Source organism: Pseudoliparis swirei, chromosome 6 (assembly GCF_029220125.1).
Source record: "Pseudoliparis swirei isolate HS2019 ecotype Mariana Trench chromosome 6, NWPU_hadal_v1, whole genome shotgun sequence".
NCBI lineage: Eukaryota > Metazoa > Chordata > Actinopteri > Perciformes > Liparidae > Pseudoliparis > Pseudoliparis swirei.
This window is the reverse complement of record NC_079393.1, coordinates 21,960,244-21,983,362: the sequence shown is the minus strand read 5'-3', so window position 1 is coordinate 21,983,362 and position 23,119 is coordinate 21,960,244. Positions and strand designations below refer to the sequence as shown.

Here is a 23,119-nt window from a genome sequence, read left to right as displayed (position 1 = left end):
TAGCAGCTTTAGAACCACTGAAGTAATGACGGCTAATGCCATGTCCCTCCCCCACAGGTCAAAGGTCACTCTTCGGACGTGAGTTTGACGTAAGTCGGACAGTCTCTTTGGATGAGCCTCGTCTTTTTAAGAATGGGTGATCTCGCCGCGTAGGTTTTTTTGGGGACACCGGTACAGAACACACACACACAAGTACATGAGCCCTCGCAAAAACACCCAAGAGCCGAGCGCATTGGAGACGTGACGGAGGACGAACAGATTCTGGGCCTCTTGGTAAACTTGTAAATAAGACCACACATTAAGAATACCAACGTTTTTATTTCGTTTCATGTGATGCAGATTTAGCGTCGCAATAGTGAATCTGTAAAAAACCTGCAGGCTTGAGTCTCTCATCACAGACAGGATTCATTCAAACAGGTACTGCCTGCTACTCATCGCGGTCCAAACACAACGACTCGGTGCCGATCGGGGCGGATGAGTAACAACCAATCGGTCCACAGTGGTGTAAAGTGCAACAAGGAGACCGGCTGCTTTGACATAGCAGAAGGTTTTTGTGGATGAATTCCAAACGCCATGAAGTGTAGCCCCAACTACGTAGCCGGAGTAATATATCTATCAGGTATAAAAAATAAACGCTATCCTATACAAGTGGTAGAGACGGATATAAACAATGCATACATACACTTAATCCAGGGCCAACAGGACATCACACAAAATGAAGAAGCAAAGTAGAAATATGAATAATTTTCACATTTTACTTTGAACCATTTGACGAGTACCAACTCATCCTGAACTGCTACTCACCCGCCCAATGCACAGGGAGCATGATTTATAATTAAAAACTCAAATTTAGTCAGCAAGGCAGGCAGCATGTCCTTTAGGAAACGGGGAACTTGAAAAGAAACTGGAATAAACTACTGAATAGGGAGCTTTACCAAATATACAAACGCAAGCAAAATCAGGAGCATTGTACATGACATTGTGACTATATTCACTCAGTAAAAATACATTAAGTCCCTTTCCATAAACAGAGTACAATTGTAGTCATATACATACATAATAAAAAAAGACAAAAGCCACAGAAGTCATTTTGGAGAGGGGTGGGAGCCATTCCTCTGACGTGCTCCAGTTAAGTTATATAATAATCAGAGCCAGTAAAAATATGCAAGGTTCAAAGGTCCAGAGACAAAATGAAACTGAAAGCATGTTATGTTTTCTTAACCCTTGTGTTGCCTTAGGGTCATTTTGACCCGACTCAATATTACACCCTCCCCCCGCCTTTGGGTCATTTTGACCCGATTCAATGCTTCACCCTCCTGTTACCTTTATATTTACTAACATATTTTACCCTTTGGGTTCAATTTGATGCCAGCAATTAAAACCTCCAGAAAATTATTAGAATTAATATTGTTTTCCAAGTTTAAGTGTGAGGCACTTTATGTTTGTTGACTACCGAAAGAACACCGACATTAAACATTGAATGGCGTCAAATTAATCCTAAGGCGGGGGGAGGGTGTAATATTGATTCGGGTCAAAATGACCCTACGGCAACACAAGGGTTAATCAAACCTCTCAGTGTAGACGTGCCAGAGACCCGTTATTGTATTTATTGAGCATCGTGTTGACCTAAAAGTGTTCATGTAAAAAGGTAGGATTCTAAAATGTGTTTGTTTATGTCCATGGATCTCTGTGTCAGAGTGTTTTGGCTCTAGTGACTCAACTTGGATCCACTTTCTCCAACTGGTTCCCAAAAACACCTCCAACACCGAAGGGTCGGCTTAGAGCCCACGACTCAAAACAAAGCACGAATCATACATACAGTGTGATGATCAGAGTCCAGAACCTTCGTTTATTTGCCAACTATTGATCTGGCTTTGCTGCAAACGTAGCTCATTCTTACACAATAGCCTTGTGTGCTGGTAATACAAAATATATATTCTCTATGTACATGAGGACAGTGCATATTTAACCAGCTGTGTTTGGACTCATTCCAGCCAGACGGGAGCAGCTGCCAGGTGACAGATGCTGTGCTGCGTTAGTCTGCCGTGACACTTTACCTGATAGGAACAGGGCTTCTCAATGTTTGTACCCCCCCTGGAGACATCGGACTCAAGACAAGAGAGCGTTCACTACGAAACCCAAGCATGCCAGCACGCACGCACACACACACACACACCGAAGTTCACTCACAAGCACATAGGAAAGCCGATACATAAACAGAACGCTTTATCATACAGAGCAATCGAAAAATATAATTATTTGTCATTTGTTTTGACTTGGTTTCCTTGGAAAAGCAGAAGGTAAAATGTTTTGTTCGCCAGTATTTCTTCACGAGGCTGTACGTTGAGCGGAGTCCCGAGGCGTCCTCACACGCTCACCAGATCACGTCGGCTTTCCTGCATCGCACACTCACCGTAAGTGACGGGGGAACACTTGGGAGAAAACTAATTAGCATGTTTGGGGAACCGTCTCCCGCTCCGACATCAATCATAGGGGTCAGAGATTGAGAATGGGCACGTCGAACAGGTCACAAAGGCCCTCTGTCTCATCCAGGTTGTAGATGTAGTCGTGTTCGCTGGGTGGGGGGGACAGACGGAGGAGAGGCGAGAACACTAGAGAGGAGGCAGACAAAGGGATGAGACATCCAGGGTGCATAAACAGGAGGCCAGGAGTGCCAACATAGATAAAATAATAAATGTGTTCAACTCCTATCGTCCGATTAATTTGCTTCTAAATCCCCATGTCTGCAAAAACCAACTTACCTTCTGAGGCCATCAAGTCCTCCAAAAGGTCCCCACTAATGATCTCTGTCAGAGTTGGAGAAAAGAAACGTCAGACTGCAGGACACTGAGAAAGTGGTGCACACTCCAGCATAATCAAACACACGTACTTCATGTACTTTATGTCGTAGCCAGACGAGCTTACCTTTTGTTGGATCAAACATTTCAGAGAGCTCTTTGGGAAAGTCCAGCACTGGAAGAAAACCACAGCAAATATGTCAGCTGGATAGACAACCCTTGTGTTTCACTTTCAAAGTGCCAAAAATGTCTGCGTCAAAAGTGATACGTTATTATTTTACACTTTTACAGAGTATATTTCTTTACCCAACATTAAGCCTAATCATAACTAACAAATATCCTTAAACTTGCGGATTGTTATCCCTTTAAATGTCAATGCGTTATTCCATTGCCACACAAATTTCATATTTTCTGTATACGAGGGGGACACTTCATTGTCTGGGATGTCAATGATTAGCAATAACATAGGAAAATCAGGACAATAGCATGTTTGGCCCCTACATTAGAAAATGGTTCAATCTGAAGGAAAAACATTAAACTACAATATTAAAGCCAGGCTGCTAAATAGAAAACTTGAAATAGTAGAACGTATGATTTTAGACTGATGTCCTTGGGATATAAATTGTGGTTTTAATGGATTCCAATGAAGATGTGTTGTGTCCTTAGGGATCACCAGCATCTGTATGTTGGCTCATGAAAAGGTCAAAAATGTAAACAATAAAAATAATTCCTTTTAGTTCTGCATGGAAAGAAGCGTGTAAAAAAAGGTTTATTACCAATATGGCAAAGAGACTATCAATGTAAAATGTCAATATTAGGATGAAACCTTCAACCATTTTAAGGAGAGAGATTCTACAAAGTTCAGCAACATGCAAAAACTCACATTCAGACGGATCAGACTTAATTGGTTCAAACAGCGCCGAGGCAGAAGCGGATGCAGATCCATCTAACGAGGCAGACGACTGCAGTTGCTGAGTAACGGCTGCAGGTGTGTCTGCTGTTGGGGTGAGCTGCATGGGGCTCTGCACTTCTGGAACAAAATGACTGAATAAGAGGATGCTGATTCTTGGCATTATAGTACCGAACATCACAAATGGTTCAGTGTAAAACGAAACAATAAAAAGATTTTTGACAACTTATGAAAGTCCAAGTCTGGTAGATTAAAAAAAGCCCGTATTCCAGGCCACAGGGAAACCCATTGGTACCTGTCACTGAGGCTGCTACAGCGGTTGTTGTGGAAGCACCAGATTTTGAATTTATTGCTGGAGCTGCTCTGCAGACCTGAAGGGTGGAAAGATAAAGTAAAGAAAAAGAAAAAAAAAGGACATTCTTATTTTTGCATGATGAATAAACTGCTTTTCAGTTGTTTTTTCATGGTGATTAATCATTTATGAACAATATTTCAAACAAAATAGTGAGGGAAAACTCAGGAAATTTGGCTAGAATAATGTATTTTTCTAATCCTCACTACTGTTTCAATAAACAAAGACATGTAAACATCCAGTCTTACAGCAAACGGATCAGTGCATAAAGAGAGCTCATTGCATGGAGGAAGCTGACCTGTGTGACAGCAGTGGGCGGCGGCTGAGAGGTGGGCGGCGGTGCTGGGAGGTTTTGAAGGATGTCATCTGGAGGAGGGACGGGCAGAACAACAGGAGAGGCACAGGACGGGTCCTTATTGACCAGCAGGACCTCGATGGGACCAGAAGAACTCTTGAGGCGGATCTGGTATTTCCGCTGACCGTTGAGGATCTGAATAGGAACCCATTAATCCAGTCTGAGGCACGACACGAAAACAGACCTAAGGAGCTTAGAAAAGGTGCGAAAGACACATATGACTTACAGATTCAGGTATGGGGACCTCTAGTTGTGTGCCAATGGGAGCACGGATTGCCAGGAGAGTGTCACCTGAGGAAGAAGGACAGGTGATGACAACCGTGTTTGAGACTGTCAGTGTCACAGAAAAAAATGTCTTAAACAATTACCTTTGAAAGCTCCACAGAGGTCTTCATGTTTTATATATGCCATAGTATGAACGCGTTAAGGGTCCAATTCCACAATGATCTTAACAGTGCACCTGTGTACTGGCTTTGGACATGACCGATTTGCTGTTGCTGACAGTTAGAAAATAAATAGATGGCCAAGCAGGAGAGGCAGAGATATCCTGACTTTTAGTCTCTAGTATGAGTCCAAGTTTCAAAACAGTGGATCCTAGAATTCTAAGTATGAAAGTAAATGTTGTGGGGATTGACAATGTTGCTCTGAGACACCGAGTGTCATATGCACACATTAAAATACTGACCCCATTGTTGCACATCAAGGTTAGTTTAACAGTCATGAGCACTACTCAGCATTAATGTCATCTGTGGCTCTGGAGAAGCTTTCTACCACCTTGATGCCAACATGCGTTTCATTGGCATGACAAACAAATCTTCTCTCGTGGTTGAAACCGTCGTATTGAATGAGCACTGACCACGGGATGCATCTCTGAAAAACTATTTCCAGCTCTAACATACACATAAACACGCCGAGCAGTGAAGGATATGGGCTGTTGTTGGAGTCATCGGTGACATTCTTGATGCTCTGTTGGACCCAGACTCTCTGCTGGTCCAGCTCATTTTCCCTGAGAGCCAGGTCATCTAGCTCGGCCTTCAGATCAATTAGCTTATCGGCGATCTCTCTGGTGTTGCATCCTGGACCGACGCCCCTGAAACACAAAGACAAACGCAGCACATGGTCATGTACGGCAGCATGCAACGACAGCCGCACACGCTCATGAGGGTGCAGCTGTTCATTAACACCATGCGTTGTTACTGGTACAGCCCCGTGGATTCACTTTTCCTCTGGCCAAAACAATAAATCAGGACTACAGCTGCAACCGCTGCATTGTTATTTCAAGCTGTGTGGTCATTTCAACACTGGTCTTCATGTTTTTTTATTTTTTTCTCCATTAATTAATAAAGCGGCTCAACAAGTCCCTCAACAGTACCCATCCAAAATCACACATTTACAGATAGAAAAACACATGACTCTAACTTGCCTGACTATCGCTCTGGCTATTTCGTCATGGCATTGTTATAAATTAAATGAAGGGAGTGTCTTACAACCTTTCAAGAATAAATATGGTACTTTTGTAGTTCGACTATGTTGAGGAAATGTTACTTTCTGTATTATTGTTGTTCTTAGTTTGTACTCTAGGTTGAAATGCACTTATTGTAAGTCGCTTTGGATAAAAGCGTTTGCTAAATGACATGTAATGTAAATAGCTTTGCTTACTTCCATTGGATGCTGTTCTTGGACTTCTTCTCGATCAGTCCAATTCCCTCCAACACATTGGTGATGTCGTAGATTCGTCGTTTCTGCCGCACCGCCAAGGTGTCTGCAGCCTGAATGTCAGGACAAACGCGAGCAAAAACAGTCAAGATTACCGGAGGTGGCACCTTTAGTTGGTTCAGAACTCAAACACGGACAAAGCAGCTGCTGTATCCGCACCAAGAGGTGCAGTGCCCACCACCCATCACAGGGTATGACGGTAGCATTTCGACTTCCTTCCTAGCACAACCCCTTGGCGCTAAACTCACTCAGATAACCACATGGCTGGTGCTGATAAGTTGAGGCTGTGTGAAGGCGCTGCAGTCACAGACCTGCCGAATGACAGCTAATAAACCGTAAGGCTTCAAAGTTCACACTACATAATTTCCCTTTTTCACTCATGCATGATAAATGTGAGGATCTCCAGGTCAATGTGATTGTGGTAGACGCAATGAATGTGACACGTTTTGTGTTACTTTTTATAGCAGCGTCGACATATAGAGACTTCACTGAGGAGAGTGTGTGAATTGGTTTAATTATTTATGTATTTTAACAAAAATTAATTGTATTTAATGGACTGGTGAAAAGGAAACCCCCACTATGCCTGGCAAATCATGTACGATTAATTAAATTAAAAAAGACAATACAGAGACATGCTTGGCTGGTCAAGGCATATGGTTCACTGATTTTGGTTTAGAAGACGAAGAAACAAAAGTTTCTTATGTTTCTATTTTCCAATTGGATTGTATTGTGAACAGGTTTTTTTCAGTCTGGGCTGCCACTCCAGTTTACGGTATTTGGGTCACAAAATCCATTTGTTCTTATCATCTTTATCCTATTTAGGACTTTACACCCAATACCATACGAGCTATTCAAGTAACTTCAGGGACTCTGACGCTGTGGCTGCTCAGGTTTACTTGGAATATGTAAAGTAATATCCATCTACGGTGGCTTTGGCTGTGGAACACAGCTAACCTTAGTTTGTCATTTAAAAAAGGTATTGTTCAAGCGTATTGTCGCTAAAAACGAAATGCTTTGTTCTTATTATTGGAAACTAATTGAGTGAATGCATATCGACAATTGACAAAGATGTTGCCCTCATCAGAAAAGGAGTGCTCATGTGTTAAGATGCAGCGGCGTTATTAGCTTTGAAGGGAACCACAAAAGCTGACCCACTTTTAAACTTTGAATCTGCAGGGGGCACAGGCTGGAAAGTTCACCCGTGTTCCCAAAGTTCAGTTTGTAGCCCAACTTTGCAAAAAAGAGCTAAAACCATGACACAAGTATTCGGGAATACACAGAAAAACTACAACGCCGATAAGCGAAGAAGTATCGCCCATTCAAATTAGCCTGTCACACGGCTAGGCTATGCTAACAGGCAGGCTAGCCAACGACAGCTCAACATGACATGTGCTAGCTCACAACAAAGACTCGGCTGCCCGCTCACCGCTTTCAGGTCCAGCACCCCGTCCTTCGCCTCCTGGAGCAAAGTCACAAACTTGGTGGTGAGCAGTCCGAGGCTCTTCTCGTGCCTGCTGGGGGTCTGCGCCTGCAGCGAGTCCCCCACAGCTCCCAGTTCGCCTCTGCTACTGGCCGACTCGAGCTCCATCATCATCACTCGGGGACCAGCTCTGCCGCAACCTTACTTCCCACCGACTAAGCCAGCCAGGGGAAAAAAGCACACTCCCGCCGCCGCAGTCGGACCAACAGAAGGCCGGGGAAGCGCGTGTCGGGTAACGGGCGTTCGGTGAGCTCGTCCGACCCGGTTCGCTCCAAAATAATCTCACTAAATTGAGCCGAACGAGCCGAGGACGTCGATTCAACGGGCGAGCGAGCGTTCGGCGGAGAGAGCCGTTGGCCACGCGAGGTATGACGCGTCGGTTCGTCCGGCGCAGGGAGCGTCTGCGAGTTCTCGCGTCGATTCAAACGCGCGACACAAAACAACGGCGCGTGAGAAGGAACACGTGTGAAGTCATACAGTACAATATTTCATAATCCACCGACGTGGTTAAAAGGTTGGTGGAACTCGAGGACTATGCTGTATTTATATTTAACAGAAGGGTTTTCGGATTGTATGTGGTGGTTATACGTTTACACATTCCCTTACTTACTCAAACTTGAAGACACGCACACACACACGGGCAATAACACACTCCAGACATATCCAATAAAAACGATTGAAAAACGCTTTGAAGTCTTTGCACTAAATTGTATATACTTGTACATAATTTTGACTAAATTCAAATGTCACTTTTGAAACATAATCTATACTCGACTACATAATATATGTTTGAAAAAGTCCTGGCAAAGGTTTGGAGAAATCTAAATGGATTATGTAATTGTCAGTGAGAGTCCGTGACATATCACTGAAAAAAGTCTCCAGTGTTAATATGTGTTAACTTACTTCAGTAGCTTCCTTGAAAAGTTATTTTATACCATATCAAATTAAACAAACAAACAAATACGTACAACATTGTACTTCTTTAAAATAGGTGGGTACTAACCTTGAACACTTTATTTAAATAAATGACAGGTAGAGGAAGTGATTTGGCGAACTTGGATCCAGGGAAGTTTCTTAGAATTTAAAGGTATATTTTACAATCGTGTATTATGTATTGAGTGGGCCGCATAATAGAAGAATAGCCTTAATGGGCCAATTAGTAAACAACAGAGATTATGGAGTCACGCTATGAAACCTAATCTTAACAAGGTCGCAATATATTATTGATTCTATCATAATTATTAATTGCTGGGTATTATTAGGTATGACTTGCATGAGGGTCACTTGTCCGACCTTCTTCTCAAAATCAATTATCTACCTACAGTATATGTTCCTACATTTTCCTATTTGATTCCTCTTTCATCAACCAAGAGCAAACACTACTGGTTATATCATGTCTGTCCGACTGGGGTCGACAGTGCATAAAGAAAAACGCTCTCGTAAATGAATTTTTCGGGATTATTAGATTCGTGTTTATGTAAATCTGCTCTGTACGGGAGAGATATCCATCCACATAAAATAAATACAATTTGCAACACCATTAAGCTGCCAGACAGATATTATAACAGTTCTAATAAAAAGAACTAATTAACTTCATGTCGCGAAAGTGCTTATGCTGTCAAACCGCGAGCGACTCACTCCGAGCAGTCAGCTGACTGAACCTGACAGGAGCAGCAGGAAACACAACATTCATTCATTCTCAGGTAAATACGCCGCCTGTCGCATTGATATGTTCACCAAAGCAAAGCGAACAGCGATGCTCAGCTAGACACGCCCACCGCAGGCTGCATTTTCTATGTATTTATTATTTTCTTTAGCTTTAGCGTTAGCTACGATGCTAGCTAGCATGGAGCAACAATAACATGGTCACGTCAGCCGACTTCTAACAGTTATTAACTCTTACACTGAACGAGAAACCGAGAAACACACCTCCTTTTGCTAGTTACAGTTTAACGAGGTGTCAATGTAGAAATCCTGAACCCAGTGTGTTGCTGGTGCTTTGTGTGAACGCTGTTTTCTTTGCTGTGTCAGGTGGTTCACGTTGCTTAATAATACCCCACGTGACCCTCAGACTTAAAGTACCTACATTCATTTCATCACTGTCTTCTTCTTCTTCTTTCAGACTCAACCATGAAGAAGAACAAAACCAAAGTGAACAGCTCTGCCGAGAAGGAGTTTGTGTTTGAGTTCAGGGCCGGAGAACACAACTGTGTCCTCAAGGTGCCTCTTCAGTTTCCTGCCCAAGAGAACCTCTGTGACCTTCACGGGCGCCTGGTGCTGCTCCATAAAATACCCTGCTACATAGAGGATGGTGAGACTGCCGCGCGGTTACACCACTTTTTTGTATTTGTAGTGTTATCCTACTGCCAGGTGGAGTCGACTTCATCGAGGGAAATTCCAATATTTCGGAATCCTAAACACAAGCATTTAAATGTGTTTGTGGTCAACTAGGCACTGGTGATAATGGCAAGCCCCCTTTGTACATAGTCTTTTCAAGGAAATCTACCAGTTATTAAAACATCTCTGTATTCTCATTTTCAGGTGACAACATTTGTCCCAATATACTCCCAAAAAAAACACCAGCGTTAGACATAACTGACACAAAGCTAGAGAATTAGTGAATGCTAAAATGGTATATCTACACAGTTGGACAAGACACATGTTATTCTGTTTATTTTATATGAATATATTACAATACTATCTCCCTATTCATGGGAATAAAGTGGTGTTGTCAGTACCAGAATGAAACCTAAACAGATGGAATTAACCAAGCCCACTGGTTTTGCAATGTAATACTCAGCTTGCACAGAAATTAAATAAAAAATGTTGGCTTTGTTTTTCACTTCTTCCTGTAGAGCTCAAAACTTCCCTTTCCAACTTCATTGAGAGTGAGACCATCCTGGATCGTGACAGCGAGGCAGTGCTGGCCCTGCAGAGACTCTCAGTGGGAAATGTAGATGTGAACCGGCTCACCAACGCATGGACCAGGTCTTATGTGGAGGTGACGACACATTTCAATATGTTAATATGCCCAAGAACTAAAAGACACTAGAATCTCATACCACCAGCTCTACAACAGTAACTACTGACCTCACTGTCCCACTGTCAGGTTATGTTAACTTGCATTATTTCAGCTTCATCTACACTCTGTGTTTGTGGGACGCTTCGTTTACATCACGATTATATTTGATTCAATACACAAATTACTAAAATACTTTAGGAAGGTATTTTTTTCCGTGAAAGAATGTCTAATAATAATGTTAACAGTGTGTTTTATTCTGGGCGTTTATTTTAAGCACTGGCTGCTGGGCACACCCTGATCGTATATCCACTACTTCATGTTTCTGTTGTACCGGAGCAGTGTTTTCGGAAGTGTCCTCGAATGCTCCCCGACTCTAACGTCAGGTCAGCCAGGGATTATTAAAGTGATTTGCACAGAAGTAGTCTAGTGCGTCTGCAAATTGATTATTCCTGAGGAAGAAAACATAAATCTACTTACATAAGCCCGCGTGCTGCATTTAATGTCTCCCCATTGCACTTGGTTCAACTTTGATACGCGTCTTCCCAGAGATCGATTGTGTCACGGCTAGTTGCTCATATTTGAGAAAAGGTTCATCTCTTTATGTTATTGATGAAAAACAAACAATACGGCGACACTCAGAAGTCGACTCTGTGCTTTTATAAAAATGTTAAGTTATTCTTGCCGACACATTTCTCAGATAGTGAAAGTCTCTTATTTATAAAGTCTCAGATATTTATTAAAAAATCAAGGGCGGCCTCGGCATGTTGTATTTGACCTACTGCGCTCAGACATTTAGGACTGGATCGCCATTTGCATTTTTCTGCAGTCACATGGAAATACACACGGATGTTTTCCAGCGTCTGTCATGTTTGTGGTCTGAGTTTGTATAAATAGAGGAGCTTCAGATTCTAATTCTGTTGCTTTACTCATTATGGATGTGGCATGTTGCTGCCTTGTTTGTTGTGCTGAGCATTCACATGTGTTCATATTTCATCTCGCCTTCCTCATTTCTCTTTCTCTTTTTTTTAACACTTTCTACTGAATGTCAGCATCTCACTGGCCGCTCTGAGTTCTCCTCTTGTGCGGCATCGCCCACAATGACTGAAGATGTACCTTCATGCAGGGGAGCGACTGTGCAACGTAGAATGCATGGCGGGGTTCGGTTGCCTTTCCACTTGCAGTAACAACTTCTAAATGGTCTTTTCTTTTCCCTCTCGCTGCTTCAGACGACGCTGGAGCACGCTCGGCTCGAAGAGCCCAGCTGGGACGAGGACTTTGCCGACGTTTACCATGAGCTGATCCACTCCCCGGCCTCAGATACCCTTCTCAACCTGGAGCACAACTACTTTGTGAGCATCTCCGAGCTCATCAGTGAGAGAGACATGGAGATTAAGAAGCTGCAAGAGAGGTTTGTACTTTTTAGTTGTAAATTCACTCATTAATGGCTAAAACTCAACGCACCTTCTGTGTTCTTAGCGTGCGTTCAATAGTTTGGTTCATTCGTCTAGGCCCATTACATAAACTACAGATTAAAATCCATTTCTAGGGGGCGAACACCTTTGCAAGGCTCTGTCGATGATGATGTATTTGTTCTCGTACAATCAAGGGATATTTGTTTCTGTCCGACAGGCAAGCCGCTGAAATGGACAAAGTGATGCATGAGCTGGGAAATACTTTGAGTGACCATGATGTCAATACAGTTGCCTCTCAACACTTTGATGCACAGCAGGTAAAAACTAAGTCAGGCTGCTCTGCAAGCGGTGTTGAAACCAGGTGCACCTTGAACCCAGGACAATGTCCTCATTTTACCACAGTAAAGTTTTTGCGAATTTTCCATTTTTCAAATTCAGATTTTCCCGCTCAAATGTTTGTTGTTGTTACTGTATATTTAAGTTCCTTAGGGTTTGAATTTGTGTCCGCTGAGCAGGTGTTGGAGAACAAGTGGGCCAGTGAGCTGAAGCAAGTTACTGGCATTCAAAAGCACGAGTATCAGGAGTGGGTCATCAGTCTGCACCAGGACCTGCAGAAGTCCAACAGCAGCCAAATCACGTGAGTGTGTCTGTGTCTGTTTGAGGACTCGGACAACAGACTCTGTTCACATGCTGGGTTTGTGTGAGAACTGAAGCACAACATGCTGATATTGCTTTACACTCCTATGCAGCTTGAGAGGCACGTTCAGCTCTGATCGTGCTCCTTCAAATCTCAGGGTGAAGCAATAGTTGATCCATGATGATGAACGCTAGAGCTCCTCACGCTTGTTTTTTAAAATAAATACAATAAATGTTCAGTGCAGACAGATGTCTCCAATGTGCAGATGTGACATCTTGGAGCAGCGTTGTCAAAAGGCAGCGAACAGAACGGCCCGTCGTGTCCTTAGTTCACTGACAGTGCGTCATCATCGCTGGGTTTAAGTTCACTTTAAATTCATTTATAAATACATATAAAAACTTACATTGGTGAAATGTGGTGACTAAAAGAGGGATCTAAAGTGTTGAAACTGCATCAAACTGACAAAATAAAATGTTTTGAATACGAATGTGCTAAAAGTCTCAGTAAATCTTGCCTAGAGGTCAAACTGAACTAACAGAATCTTAACCGCTGCATAATCCAAAACCCGACACGCCTGCCGCCCTCTTGAAGACCTCATTTACATAGAAATTGAAGTGATTACAAGAGGTCGAAAACTCATCTTAGTTTGAGTGATGCTCAGTTTTACAAGATCCGTTGTGACTGGCACGCTGGGGAACAACAATCCTAAAGTGCTTAACAGGAATACAACAGGAGTCTCGCAGAGTGAGTGGTGTTTTAAATTCAGGTCCTACACTACTCTGCATATATTGGATATTCCAGCAAAACACAGATGTCACCAGGAGCTGTAAACTAAGAGCTGCTCCGACAATGTGCTGACCCTGCATCCGTTGTTTCTTAATGATGAATGTCATTAGCTTGTTATGTGTTGGTGGAACTTCAAACTTCGTCATCAGCACTTTGTAAATATGCATTTTTAGAGCTAAAGATATTCTGGTTTCAACTTGTATCCCTTTTGTATTGTTTCTCAATGTTGGTAAATGAAGCGCTGAACTCAAATGTTGAATCCTAATAACTGAGACATGCATAAGCAGATTGTTTGAATGATCTCTTCTTGAAAAGTGCCTTATCGGTTGCATCATTTCTTTTTCTTCAATTTAAAATACACGTCGAACATTTTTTTAATGTAATATCTCTGTTTTATTTTTTTAAATAAATATCTTAATTGATTATGTTTTCCAGGGAGGAGATTAAGGTGCAGCCCGGCCAGCAGTCGGAGCTGGCAGACTCTGGAGCCCGGATGTTCGAGGAGCAGCCTCAGCTGGAGGAGAGCTTCACCATACATTTAGGTGCTGGTTGTGGGTAAAGATGTATGTAAAGCAGTGTTGATGTGAGCTACAGCAAAGCGTGTAATCCTTTTGTGATCAGGAGCCCAACTGAAGACGATGCACAACCTGCGGCTGGTCTGCTCCGATGTGCTGGACTTCTGCAAGCACCGGCGGCACGGCAGCGGGGGGGCGAAGCTGAGGCGGCTGCAGACGGCTCTCTCGCTCTACTCCTCCTCGCTCTGTGGTCTAGTGCTGCTAGTCGACAACAGGGTCAACTCCTACAGTGGCATCAAGAGAGGTCAGGGGATTGTCTTACCGGTAGAATAACACTGTGAAGTTTTTAAAAAGGAGTGCGAGTCATCTTGAAAGGATTTGTTTAAAGACCTGCGCTCCTCTCATCTTTTAAGTGGGCTCTAATTAGTTTTGAAAGTTGGGAGGACATTATAGAGGAATAATAACCGAGATAATAACTTTGACTTCATGCATCATTTCATCCTGTTCTGTTGTGCTGACCCCCCCCCCCCCCCAGATTTTGCAACTGTCGCCAAGGAGTGCACCGACTTCCACTTTCCCTTCCTGGAGGCGCAGCTGGACGAGGTGCAGCAGGTGTTGCTCTATGCCAGAGCCCAGCGGAGCAGCAAGCACAAAGAACAGCCAGGTCCGACTTCTGGTTGCTGCACAACAGCTTTCATACAGACAGATCATTCACACAGGATTAGAAGAGTAATGCGGGGCTGGTGCAGACTGTTGATCTTTGTTTCTTTCTTTTTACCCAGCTATGCATCTCACAAGGCTTTATTGTTGATCATGGCTTTGTTTAGCAGGGCTACAGACACACACATAAACCACACACTCTCAAGAGTTTGTTTGGTTTGGCTGAGTTCCAAGTTAATCTCTAAATATCTGGTTTGATGTTTAGCAAGACAAGAAAAGCGCCTTCATCCCTAGAAGCTGTATCTGTGTACGACTGCCTGTGACACTGTTGCACGACAGAACCTCCCACAGTTGTTGGTGTCAGCCACATGCCGGCAGTGTGAGTGGGGGATTAAACGGTCAGAATTTTAGGACACTTTCCAGTGCTGCTACTGCACTGTCCAGATCCTTATCCCAGCGTACGTTGATGGGCTCAGGGAGCAGAGCCGTATATAGAAACATTATTTCGAGGTCATAAGCCATCAAGTGTCCTGAGATCAATGGACAGAAATTATTTTACGTATTAATTTCTGTTGTATTTGTCCACGTACATCCTTACAGATATACCAAGGAACGGCGGTGACGATAAGAGCAAAAATGTTGAAAGGAACCCATCTAACATCCTCCCAGGTATATCAACGTGTTTAGTTCCACATTATTCGTCAGTATAAGTGTTTCTGCGTACCGTCTTCTCAAGATCGCACACCTTCTCCCTCAAGGTGAGTTCTACGTCTCGCGGCACTCCAACCTGTCGGAGGTCCACGTGGTCTTCCACCTGTGTGTGGACGACAACGTGCGCTCGGGGAACATCACGGCCCGGGACCCGGCCATTATGGGCTTGAGGAACATCCTGAAGGTCTGCTGCACACACGACGTCACCACCATCACGGTGCCGCTGCTACTGGTCCACGACATGTCGGAGGTGAGAGCAGCCGAGATGATGTGGATGATGTGCTTCCTCCACACACACACGCACACGCACGCACACACGCTCACACTCTTCAGAAGGATTGTAATAATGTCGTAGGTTTGTAGGAAAAACCAGCGTGCTGTGAGTCGGTTCTACCTTCCGCCTTCTTCCAAACTACGCAGCGTTCTCCATCCATGAGACCAAATAGTGAATCGTTGAGGAGAAAGTAGAGTTCTCAAAAAGATAAATGTTTGAGTTGGACAGTGCAATTATTTGTCTACCAAACACTGACTTGGAGTGTAACCACTTCTGCCACAGGTCTGTATGGGGCGTCCCATACTTTGACCTGAAGTGAGGTATCCTGCTTCGGGCTGCAGAATTAATCGAATTAGCAATATTTGTCACTGGTTGAAAAGTGTGTAAAAAAAGAAACATTTCAAGTGATCTGTATCTTTGTTTGGTAGATTCCTGCAAAAATAACGCCATAATCATTTCAATGTGTTATTTTTTTACACGCATGTGAATAAATATTAAAAATAACTATTCGCTCTCGTATGGGAAGTCTTTTGCAATATCAGTCAAAATATTCTCAATTATTTTTCCTGCGTCACTCTTCCCAAATCCTGATTACCGGCTTACTTAGTGCAGTGATTTCCAACCCGGGGTACACACCTCTGGAGAAAGAGACGTCAGGGGTCGGGTCGGGTTGTGATATGCAGCCATTGTTGCTCAGGGACACTTCCACTGGGCAGATCCAGCTTTTGAATCATTACCAATTGACCCGATCAGTTTAACCCACAATCTGCTTTGCTCTGGTACTCCTGTGTTCATCCAGAGAAGTGTGTGATTGTTTGTGGTAGAAGCTTCAGCTTAACATTAAGAAGGTTCAAAACCAGGAGGGCAACGGAGAGGGTCGTAAACCCTTCTGTTTACCGAGTACCTCCGGGGTGTGTGTACAGACGGGAGGGGGGGGGGGGGGGGCTTTCAGTGACTAATTAACTTTGGAATCAAGCAGTTCACAATAAGGTGAATTTTTCTTTTACATCTGGAAATTGGAAAATCTTTTTCTTTTAATATTTGGTCTGCTGAGATGAATGGCAGAGCATATCCTTCAGAGTTCCTCAACTGGATAAAGATTTGAATATATTACGAAGTGAGAATCTCTTCAAGCCTCCGTCTGGGTTGCATCCTGCCACCACATGGAGTTTATTTCCGCTCTCATTTCTAATCAAGAGTCTTTATTACAGGCGTCTAACCTCTGAGCTCCCGGGAACCGGAGGAACTTTAATTAAAAGCTTTTGGTTCCACATCAAAACTCTCGACCTGTCAACTTCCTCTTCGTCTTGTTTGCTATTTATTGGAGGTGTTTTTTCCAGCTTGTACAAGCCTGCTCTTGGCATTGAAGACCTCGTAGTGTGTCTCGAGGAACTGTGGCAACAATAAAACAGGGCTGTGCCTCTTGTACCTATTTTTATTTTATTTCCCCCGAGCATTTAAGACTTTAAGGTAGAAGCAATATCGAAGCTCTTGCGTCGTTACCCTGTAATACATGTTTAAAGGGTTGCAGAGAGGAAATTAACATTTCTGTCAACCAATTCTGTGGTTTTAAGAAATGCCTTTTCCCGCCTCCGTTGCCACAGCTGCCTCTCTAAAGCTCATCACGGACGCTCTCTCTGAGCTCACTATCTTATTGTTCACACATTGTCAGATACGCATTGCTCAGCCTGTGCGGTTTATCTGGGGGGAAAACCGTCTGGTGGGTGACGCCGTTCACACGGGTCTAAACATGGCCCTCCATGACTTCCCTGCCTCCAGTTTGTAGACTGTGTGTGTGTGTGTGTGTGTTTGACTTGGGTAAATTGTTTTTTGTTGTTGTTTTTAAGCGCTTCTTTCTGCTCTCCTCTCTCTGCAGGAGATGACTATACCGTGGTGTCTAAAGAGAGCAGAGCTGGTATTCAAATGTGTCAAAGGTAAGCAGAATATTTAACAACATCTTTCGGTTCTGTAACAACAACAACAACATTGGTCCCTCTTTCTGCTGCGTGGAGCAATGTAGCAGAGGTATAGACCGAGTCGACACAGCTTTTTAAAACGAGAGCTTTTCATTCCCTCGAAGCCAAAGAGCTTGTTTGAGCTGAACGCCTCCTTTTGAAAAGCTCATAAAAAATGTGAATGTTTAATCTGAGCTGCGTGACGATCCTCTTGCTGGAGAGGAAGTCAATTCAGGATGACAGATACACAAAATAATGTAATTACAAAACTGCATTAGACAATAATGCCTGGAACACATTGACCATTACAGATTGGACCTGCGAATTACTTTCAATCTGTTTTCCCTCTGCAGGCTTCATGATGGAGATGGCCTCGTGGGATGGAGGATTATCGCGCACCGTCCAGTTTCTGGTGCCAAAGGTGAGAGCAGAACGTAGTACCTTTTTGTTTTTGGTCTCACAACTCTCACAATCATCCTTTTGAGTCATTCCTCGCCAGCAAACCTCTGTTCATTCCACAGAGATGTGTTCTCGAGGTGTCGCATGTACACAGCGCCACACAAAAGGCCCACCTGGCTGAACAAAGCTCAGAAGGGAGACTGTTTGAAGAGTGCGCCATAAATCACAGACGAGAGAGCTTCATGTTCTCTTGACCGGTGTTTACACTGCCGTCATAAACGAAAGCTGAGAGAGAGATCCTACATGTAATTGTGCGATAAGCAACGGGATTAACGTTTGGCTTTCCACCGCCGAGGCGTCAAGTTGAGATCCAGCTCGAAGCTTACGTCAAAAGGAAACGGAGAAAAAAAAGCTCCAGGATCAGCTGCGCAGCAAGGTGCGCCCCCTCTGTGTTCAGGGGGGGAGTCCAGCGCTGGGTGCCGCCTCACTGTTCTTTATTCTGGGTTTGACTGGATACCTCTAGCTCCTGTGGTTTGTCAGGAAGGCAGCGAGGCTTATAGCGCGATCTCACGTTGACGTGTTCGCATGATAAAAGCGGCGCCATCAAAGGCCTCCCGCCTGCATCGGCCTCCCGTCAGCTACGTGCTCAGACACCGTTCAAAATAGCAGCTCTGAAACGACACTGTTTTCTGTGCCTCAAAGAGACGCGGCGGCTAAATATATAAATATATATACGCTCTGTGTTTGCGTGTGGATGACAGATTAATACTTAACATTCCTACTTGACGGGTGGCGATGCTGACGTGGCACGCCCATGTTGAACTGAGCGGCACCAGCCGGGCCCGTTAACGCAAACAGTCCGGATCTTGGTTGTCACGGGCATCATTTCAGAGTGTGTGGACTGAACATGTGTGCGAGAGGTGTAGTTTCCCCCCCGGTGCTGCTGCACAAATCACTAATCCTGCCTTTGTGCTTGTGTGTCTCCTCTTGTGTTTACAGAGTATCTCAGAGGAGATGTTCTACCAGTTGAGCAACATGCTGCCTCAGATCTTCCGCGTCTCCTCCACCCTAACTCTCACCTCAAAGCACTGATGCACCACAATCTCAGCTCGCGGCATTCCAACTAACAGACACTGATTTAATTGAATAGGTATACAGACGTGTTGTGGAACTGTGGACTGTACAGTAGTGAAGACTTTGTGGTGAAGTAGCACTTGGGGGGGGGGGGGGGTCAACATATAATATGGTTGCATTAAAGCACTTTTAGAAGATGTGCAGAACCGATTTTAAAGGAGACATTTGAATGCATTTGGTGACCCTCGGTTGTTTTGCGCCTTCCAAAGCTGTAAATACTTCTCCCTGGATTCAGTGGCTCCAGCGCAGCTGCTGCAGTTATCATTTCAAGCCTCCGGGGTGCGGTTCTGGTGACAGCGTTTTATGACATCATGACATCAGCCGCCGGTGATGCAAGTGTACCAGTTTTTTTCCTTTTTTAAAGCTGGGGTCTGTAGCTTCCCGCACGTTGGAGCTGCAGCATAATGGAGAGCGCTGTGTTGGTGGAGTTGTTTCAACCGGCTGGTGCTGCCATCCACGAGCAGAAAGAAAATAAAGTGTTTACTGAAGCCGTGAACCTGGGATGGACAGGCGCGACCGAACTGTATTAGCAACTGCACTAAATGTGACTTTTGTAGTGTTTTAACCACACATTACCAGACAGGTGGATGTTATGACAGTATGTTGATTATCCAAAAATAATCATTTTAAACACAGATTTCCTCTTTAAATCCTTTTTTTTTCCCTTTTTCTTTTTTTTGATAGCATCACATTCCATCAGTTGAGTGTTCATGAAGAAGTCTAAACGTATGACCACACAGTTTAGCCATCATATGAGATTGTAAACCAACGGACAAGTGGCTGGTGTTTGGGAGCTGATTTGTCCTGAGAGAAGTGACATGAACTTTGACTTCTCTTGTCCCAAAAGACGAATGTCGTTGCTTCTGAGATGAGCAACGTGCAGACGTTTTTTTTTTTAAATGCTGCATTGCAGTAAGTTGTAGTGAGATCACACTTCATTTGTGTGGTTTTTTGTGTGCTCCCTCCCTTCTACCCCTGTGACAGCAGGTGGCACTGCTCATCTGGACACGGCTGTGACAACGGTGACCACACAGGCACACACACACACACGTGTACTAGTGCAAGAGTTTAGGTTTAAAAGTGAATGTCATGTTGGTCCTGATGAGCCCTGTAGGGGGAGGGGGGGGGGGTATTGTGTCTTGTGTCTTCAGTTGTATAAAAGAGTGAATTGTGTTGAACACTCGAACCTAATCAGATGTGTATTCTGTATATTCACTGTATATTTTTTACATTTCTGTTTGAATAAAAAAATAAACGCTGACCACACTGCCTTGATGTACAATCTTTCTAAAAGTCATCAGCTCATGACAGACTTACACATTTCGGCTGCTGATGATTATTTTCTCCCCCTCTGCCAAACAGCGATCCACTTTATTCAGTGTCGATGGGTTATTCACAGGCACACCATCTCTCTGAAGTTAGTAATCCACGTCATTCACTGGAATTATTCCCCCCTCAACATAATGGTGGCCTGTAAACCATTTCAGACAGACTGACATCGTCTTGACAGAAAGTTTGCCCCAGACACGCTCAGCGGTGACAGTGGGAAGAGAGTGGAGCACAAAGCAAGTTTCCTTCTCTTCCTCCCAGACAAACGAGAATGCCGGTGGCCCCAGAGAGAGTTGGGAGATTGAAGAGCGTCATGTTGAAACCTGCAACTGTTTACACCGTGCTGCCATGCTGAGAACCCAGCAGAAGAATATGAATATGAGAATATGTATTGCTGAGTGTTTGGCATTCTTGGGATTGGTCTCAGTGGCCTGGGGTGTTGGGTTTCCTTGTGAGTACTGAGAATGCCGGTCCAACTCTTCCTCCTCTCTCGGTTCTGTACGAATGATCTAAGCAACATTCACAAACTGGATATGAAACATAAAGGTCAGAAGTCAAGTAGCTACCTGATTTATTTTTCTTATAATTGGTTACCTGTGGATGATACAGTCACGTTGTGCTTAAAACTTAAAGCTTAATATTTTTTTATCCACACGTTTAGGGTTCAACAGCCCACATTGCAAAGTGTATATATACACATTCAATAACCATCTTTAGAGATACGAGCCTGGTCGGTATAGTCTGCTCAGGCATGATGATGCTCAGTCATTTCGGCCTAATGGAATAAACCGAAGCCATGATAGTTAAATGAGCAGACTGAACTAATGTGAACAAGTGCGTTTTGCTCTCTGTAAAGAAAATAAGTGCGTAGACAGGATGTCGGCTGCGTGTACACGTGCAGAACAATTGGAAGGACACGGGAACAATGGAATAATAGTTCATTTAAATGGCCGTCAACGAAAAATAATAGAAGAAGCGTTTTAAAGCACAACTCAATAAAAACACATAAAATCTCTTTTCTTCACAAAACTGTTGGTTTACGGCTGTTTTCCTCTTGGGTATCCACGTCACAGGTAATGCGACCGGAAATAGGAATGTTTTGCTTCAAGAAAATAAAACGTGTACAATTATGAGGCACTTTGAAAAGGCCATTACAAACATTAAATTGCGTGTCTTAGTTTTTTTGAATGTGCACGCATCTTTGCGTTTGTTTTTGTCTCACACGGAGTTATTGGGATGTGATTTAGCAACAAAGGGCCAGTTGCAAGCGCGTTCGGTTCTTTTATTTTGGAGAGCGCTGACCGGAAATTGTAGTTGTCGTTAGCTTGACAGCTGCTTGTCACAGCTGGGTATCTGGCTCTCTCTCTCTTCAAGTTGAGCAACAGCGTCAAGAGCCAGCAAGTTGCCGCACGGATCTCCCGGAGCTGCGCTTAACTTGAGGTGAAGTTGCATGTTCAGAGGGTCCTGTGATAGTGTTGTCTGATTCCGCGCCTGTTTCGCGGTGTTTCTCGGACACGCATCTGACGCGGCGCGTTGGACCTGAACGCTCGCTGCGTGGGTTGAAACTTATTCATCGCATGTGGCTGCCGTTGACCGCGTCTGAAAGCCCGCGGACAACGGGGTCCCAAATCTCCACCCAAACGCCGCCGTGCCGAAATCACGTGACGCCAGAAACCGTGTTTTAGCCGAGCTGAAAATAGACGCGTGCGGTTGTGTCGCTTCGGGGGCGGAGAGGTGCAGACTGGTGAGCCGGGGACCAAGCGGCGGCGGCGGCGTGGGGCTTTCTGGTAGTTTTTTCCACTGTGCGTAGCTGGCTGCAGCTTTACCGCCAGGCTCCATGCACACACGCACGCGCACGCGTACTGCGGTGGTGCCAAGTGCCTTGGTGGCAATAACTTTACAGGCTCACCGACCGTCTGCGTCCACGAGAACGCCTGAACGTGTAACGTGCTGTTTGGCGCTGTGCTGACGCAAACCCCGCTGTTGTGACACATGGGTGTGGGTAGGGGGGCCCCGTGGACCCCTGTGTGTGGACCCCTGTTTAGAAAATTGCCTCCAAACTCGTGTAACTGTTTACCACCGTGTTGATCCGGTGAAGCGTTGTTGCAGTAGTCTGAGAGGAGCTCAGATATATGCAGCCGCAAACACACAATGTGTGGCATTATTTGTATTGTAGTGAATTTTAAGAAAACGTTTTTATTTTTATGCCATCACATTTTCCAATTTCCTGGTTTGAATGTTCAATTCTGAACATTCAACATCAGCACCGAGTGGTTGAAGGTGATTAGTGAATCTGTGGCACCGTTTTCAGACACTTTAAACTTCCTCAGGAACACCATTCCTCACTCGCTCCTCTCCTTGTTGCAATCCTCTCTGGAAACCAGAAATGTCTTCTTTACTGGCTGTTTGGTGGCAGAAGACTCCCAGGCACATGTCCCAGTCTTGTCTGAATTAATCTTATATTACTGCCTATCAAAGGAAAGTCTCAACCTAATATGGACAGCCGTTGACATGTGTTGCACTAAGGATCCTATTCGCTTACTGTTGTGTCTCTTTTTGCAGCCTTTCTGATTTTTATTTACAGAATACAATGCCAGGAATGTAAATTGCATTTTCAAGTACCCTTAACTCCATCATTCTCCAACACGCTGCAGTTCAGAGTTTAACGTTTCCA

The 23,119-nt window shown here is 44.1% G+C and overlaps 3 protein-coding genes across 4 annotated transcripts in view; 2 read left to right on the top strand and 1 right to left on the bottom strand.

Moving 5' to 3' along the window:
- Positions 1-298: 298 nt before the first annotated feature.
- On the bottom strand, positions 299-8,081 carry e2f4 (E2F transcription factor 4). The gene is made up of 11 exons (XM_056416563.1): positions 7,558-8,081; positions 6,075-6,184; positions 5,345-5,505; positions 4,784-4,828; positions 4,642-4,706; positions 4,359-4,550; positions 4,004-4,079; positions 3,682-3,828; positions 2,926-2,973; positions 2,763-2,807; positions 299-2,612 (listed from the first exon to the last, which is right to left on the bottom strand). The coding sequence occupies exons 1-11, from the start codon at positions 7,723-7,725 to the stop codon at positions 2,497-2,499; spliced, it is 1,173 nt and encodes a 390-aa protein (XP_056272538.1). The 5' UTR covers positions 7,726-8,081; the 3' UTR covers positions 299-2,496.
- Positions 8,082-9,227: 1,146 nt separating this feature from the next.
- On the top strand, positions 9,228-20,385 carry c6h12orf4 (chromosome 6 C12orf4 homolog). Of its 2 annotated transcripts, none has more exons than XM_056416561.1 (14): positions 9,228-9,314; positions 9,734-9,922; positions 10,467-10,612; positions 11,860-12,041; positions 12,263-12,362; positions 12,561-12,682; positions 13,904-14,010; positions 14,090-14,287; positions 14,519-14,647; positions 15,244-15,312; positions 15,402-15,604; positions 17,505-17,562; positions 17,937-18,004; positions 18,105-18,973. In XM_056416561.1, exons 2-14 carry the CDS (start codon positions 9,742-9,744, stop codon positions 18,234-18,236), a joined length of 1,695 nt encoding a protein of 564 aa, XP_056272536.1. In that variant the 5' UTR covers positions 9,228-9,314; positions 9,734-9,741; the 3' UTR covers positions 18,237-18,973. The 2 variants fall into 2 exon arrangements, with proteins under 2 accessions (XP_056272536.1, XP_056272537.1); XM_056416562.1 differs by lacking the exon at positions 18,105-18,973 and adding an exon at positions 18,982-20,385 and having other exon boundaries at positions 9,229-9,314.
- A 1,415-nt stretch (positions 20,386-21,800) lies between these two features.
- Positions 21,801-23,119, top strand: part of slc45a3 (solute carrier family 45 member 3) — a 32,877-nt gene continuing 31,558 nt past the window's right edge. The window contains exon 1 of the mRNA XM_056416484.1: positions 21,801-21,885. The gene's annotated coding sequence lies outside the window, so the exon portion shown is untranslated. The remainder of the gene's footprint in view (positions 21,886-23,119) is intronic.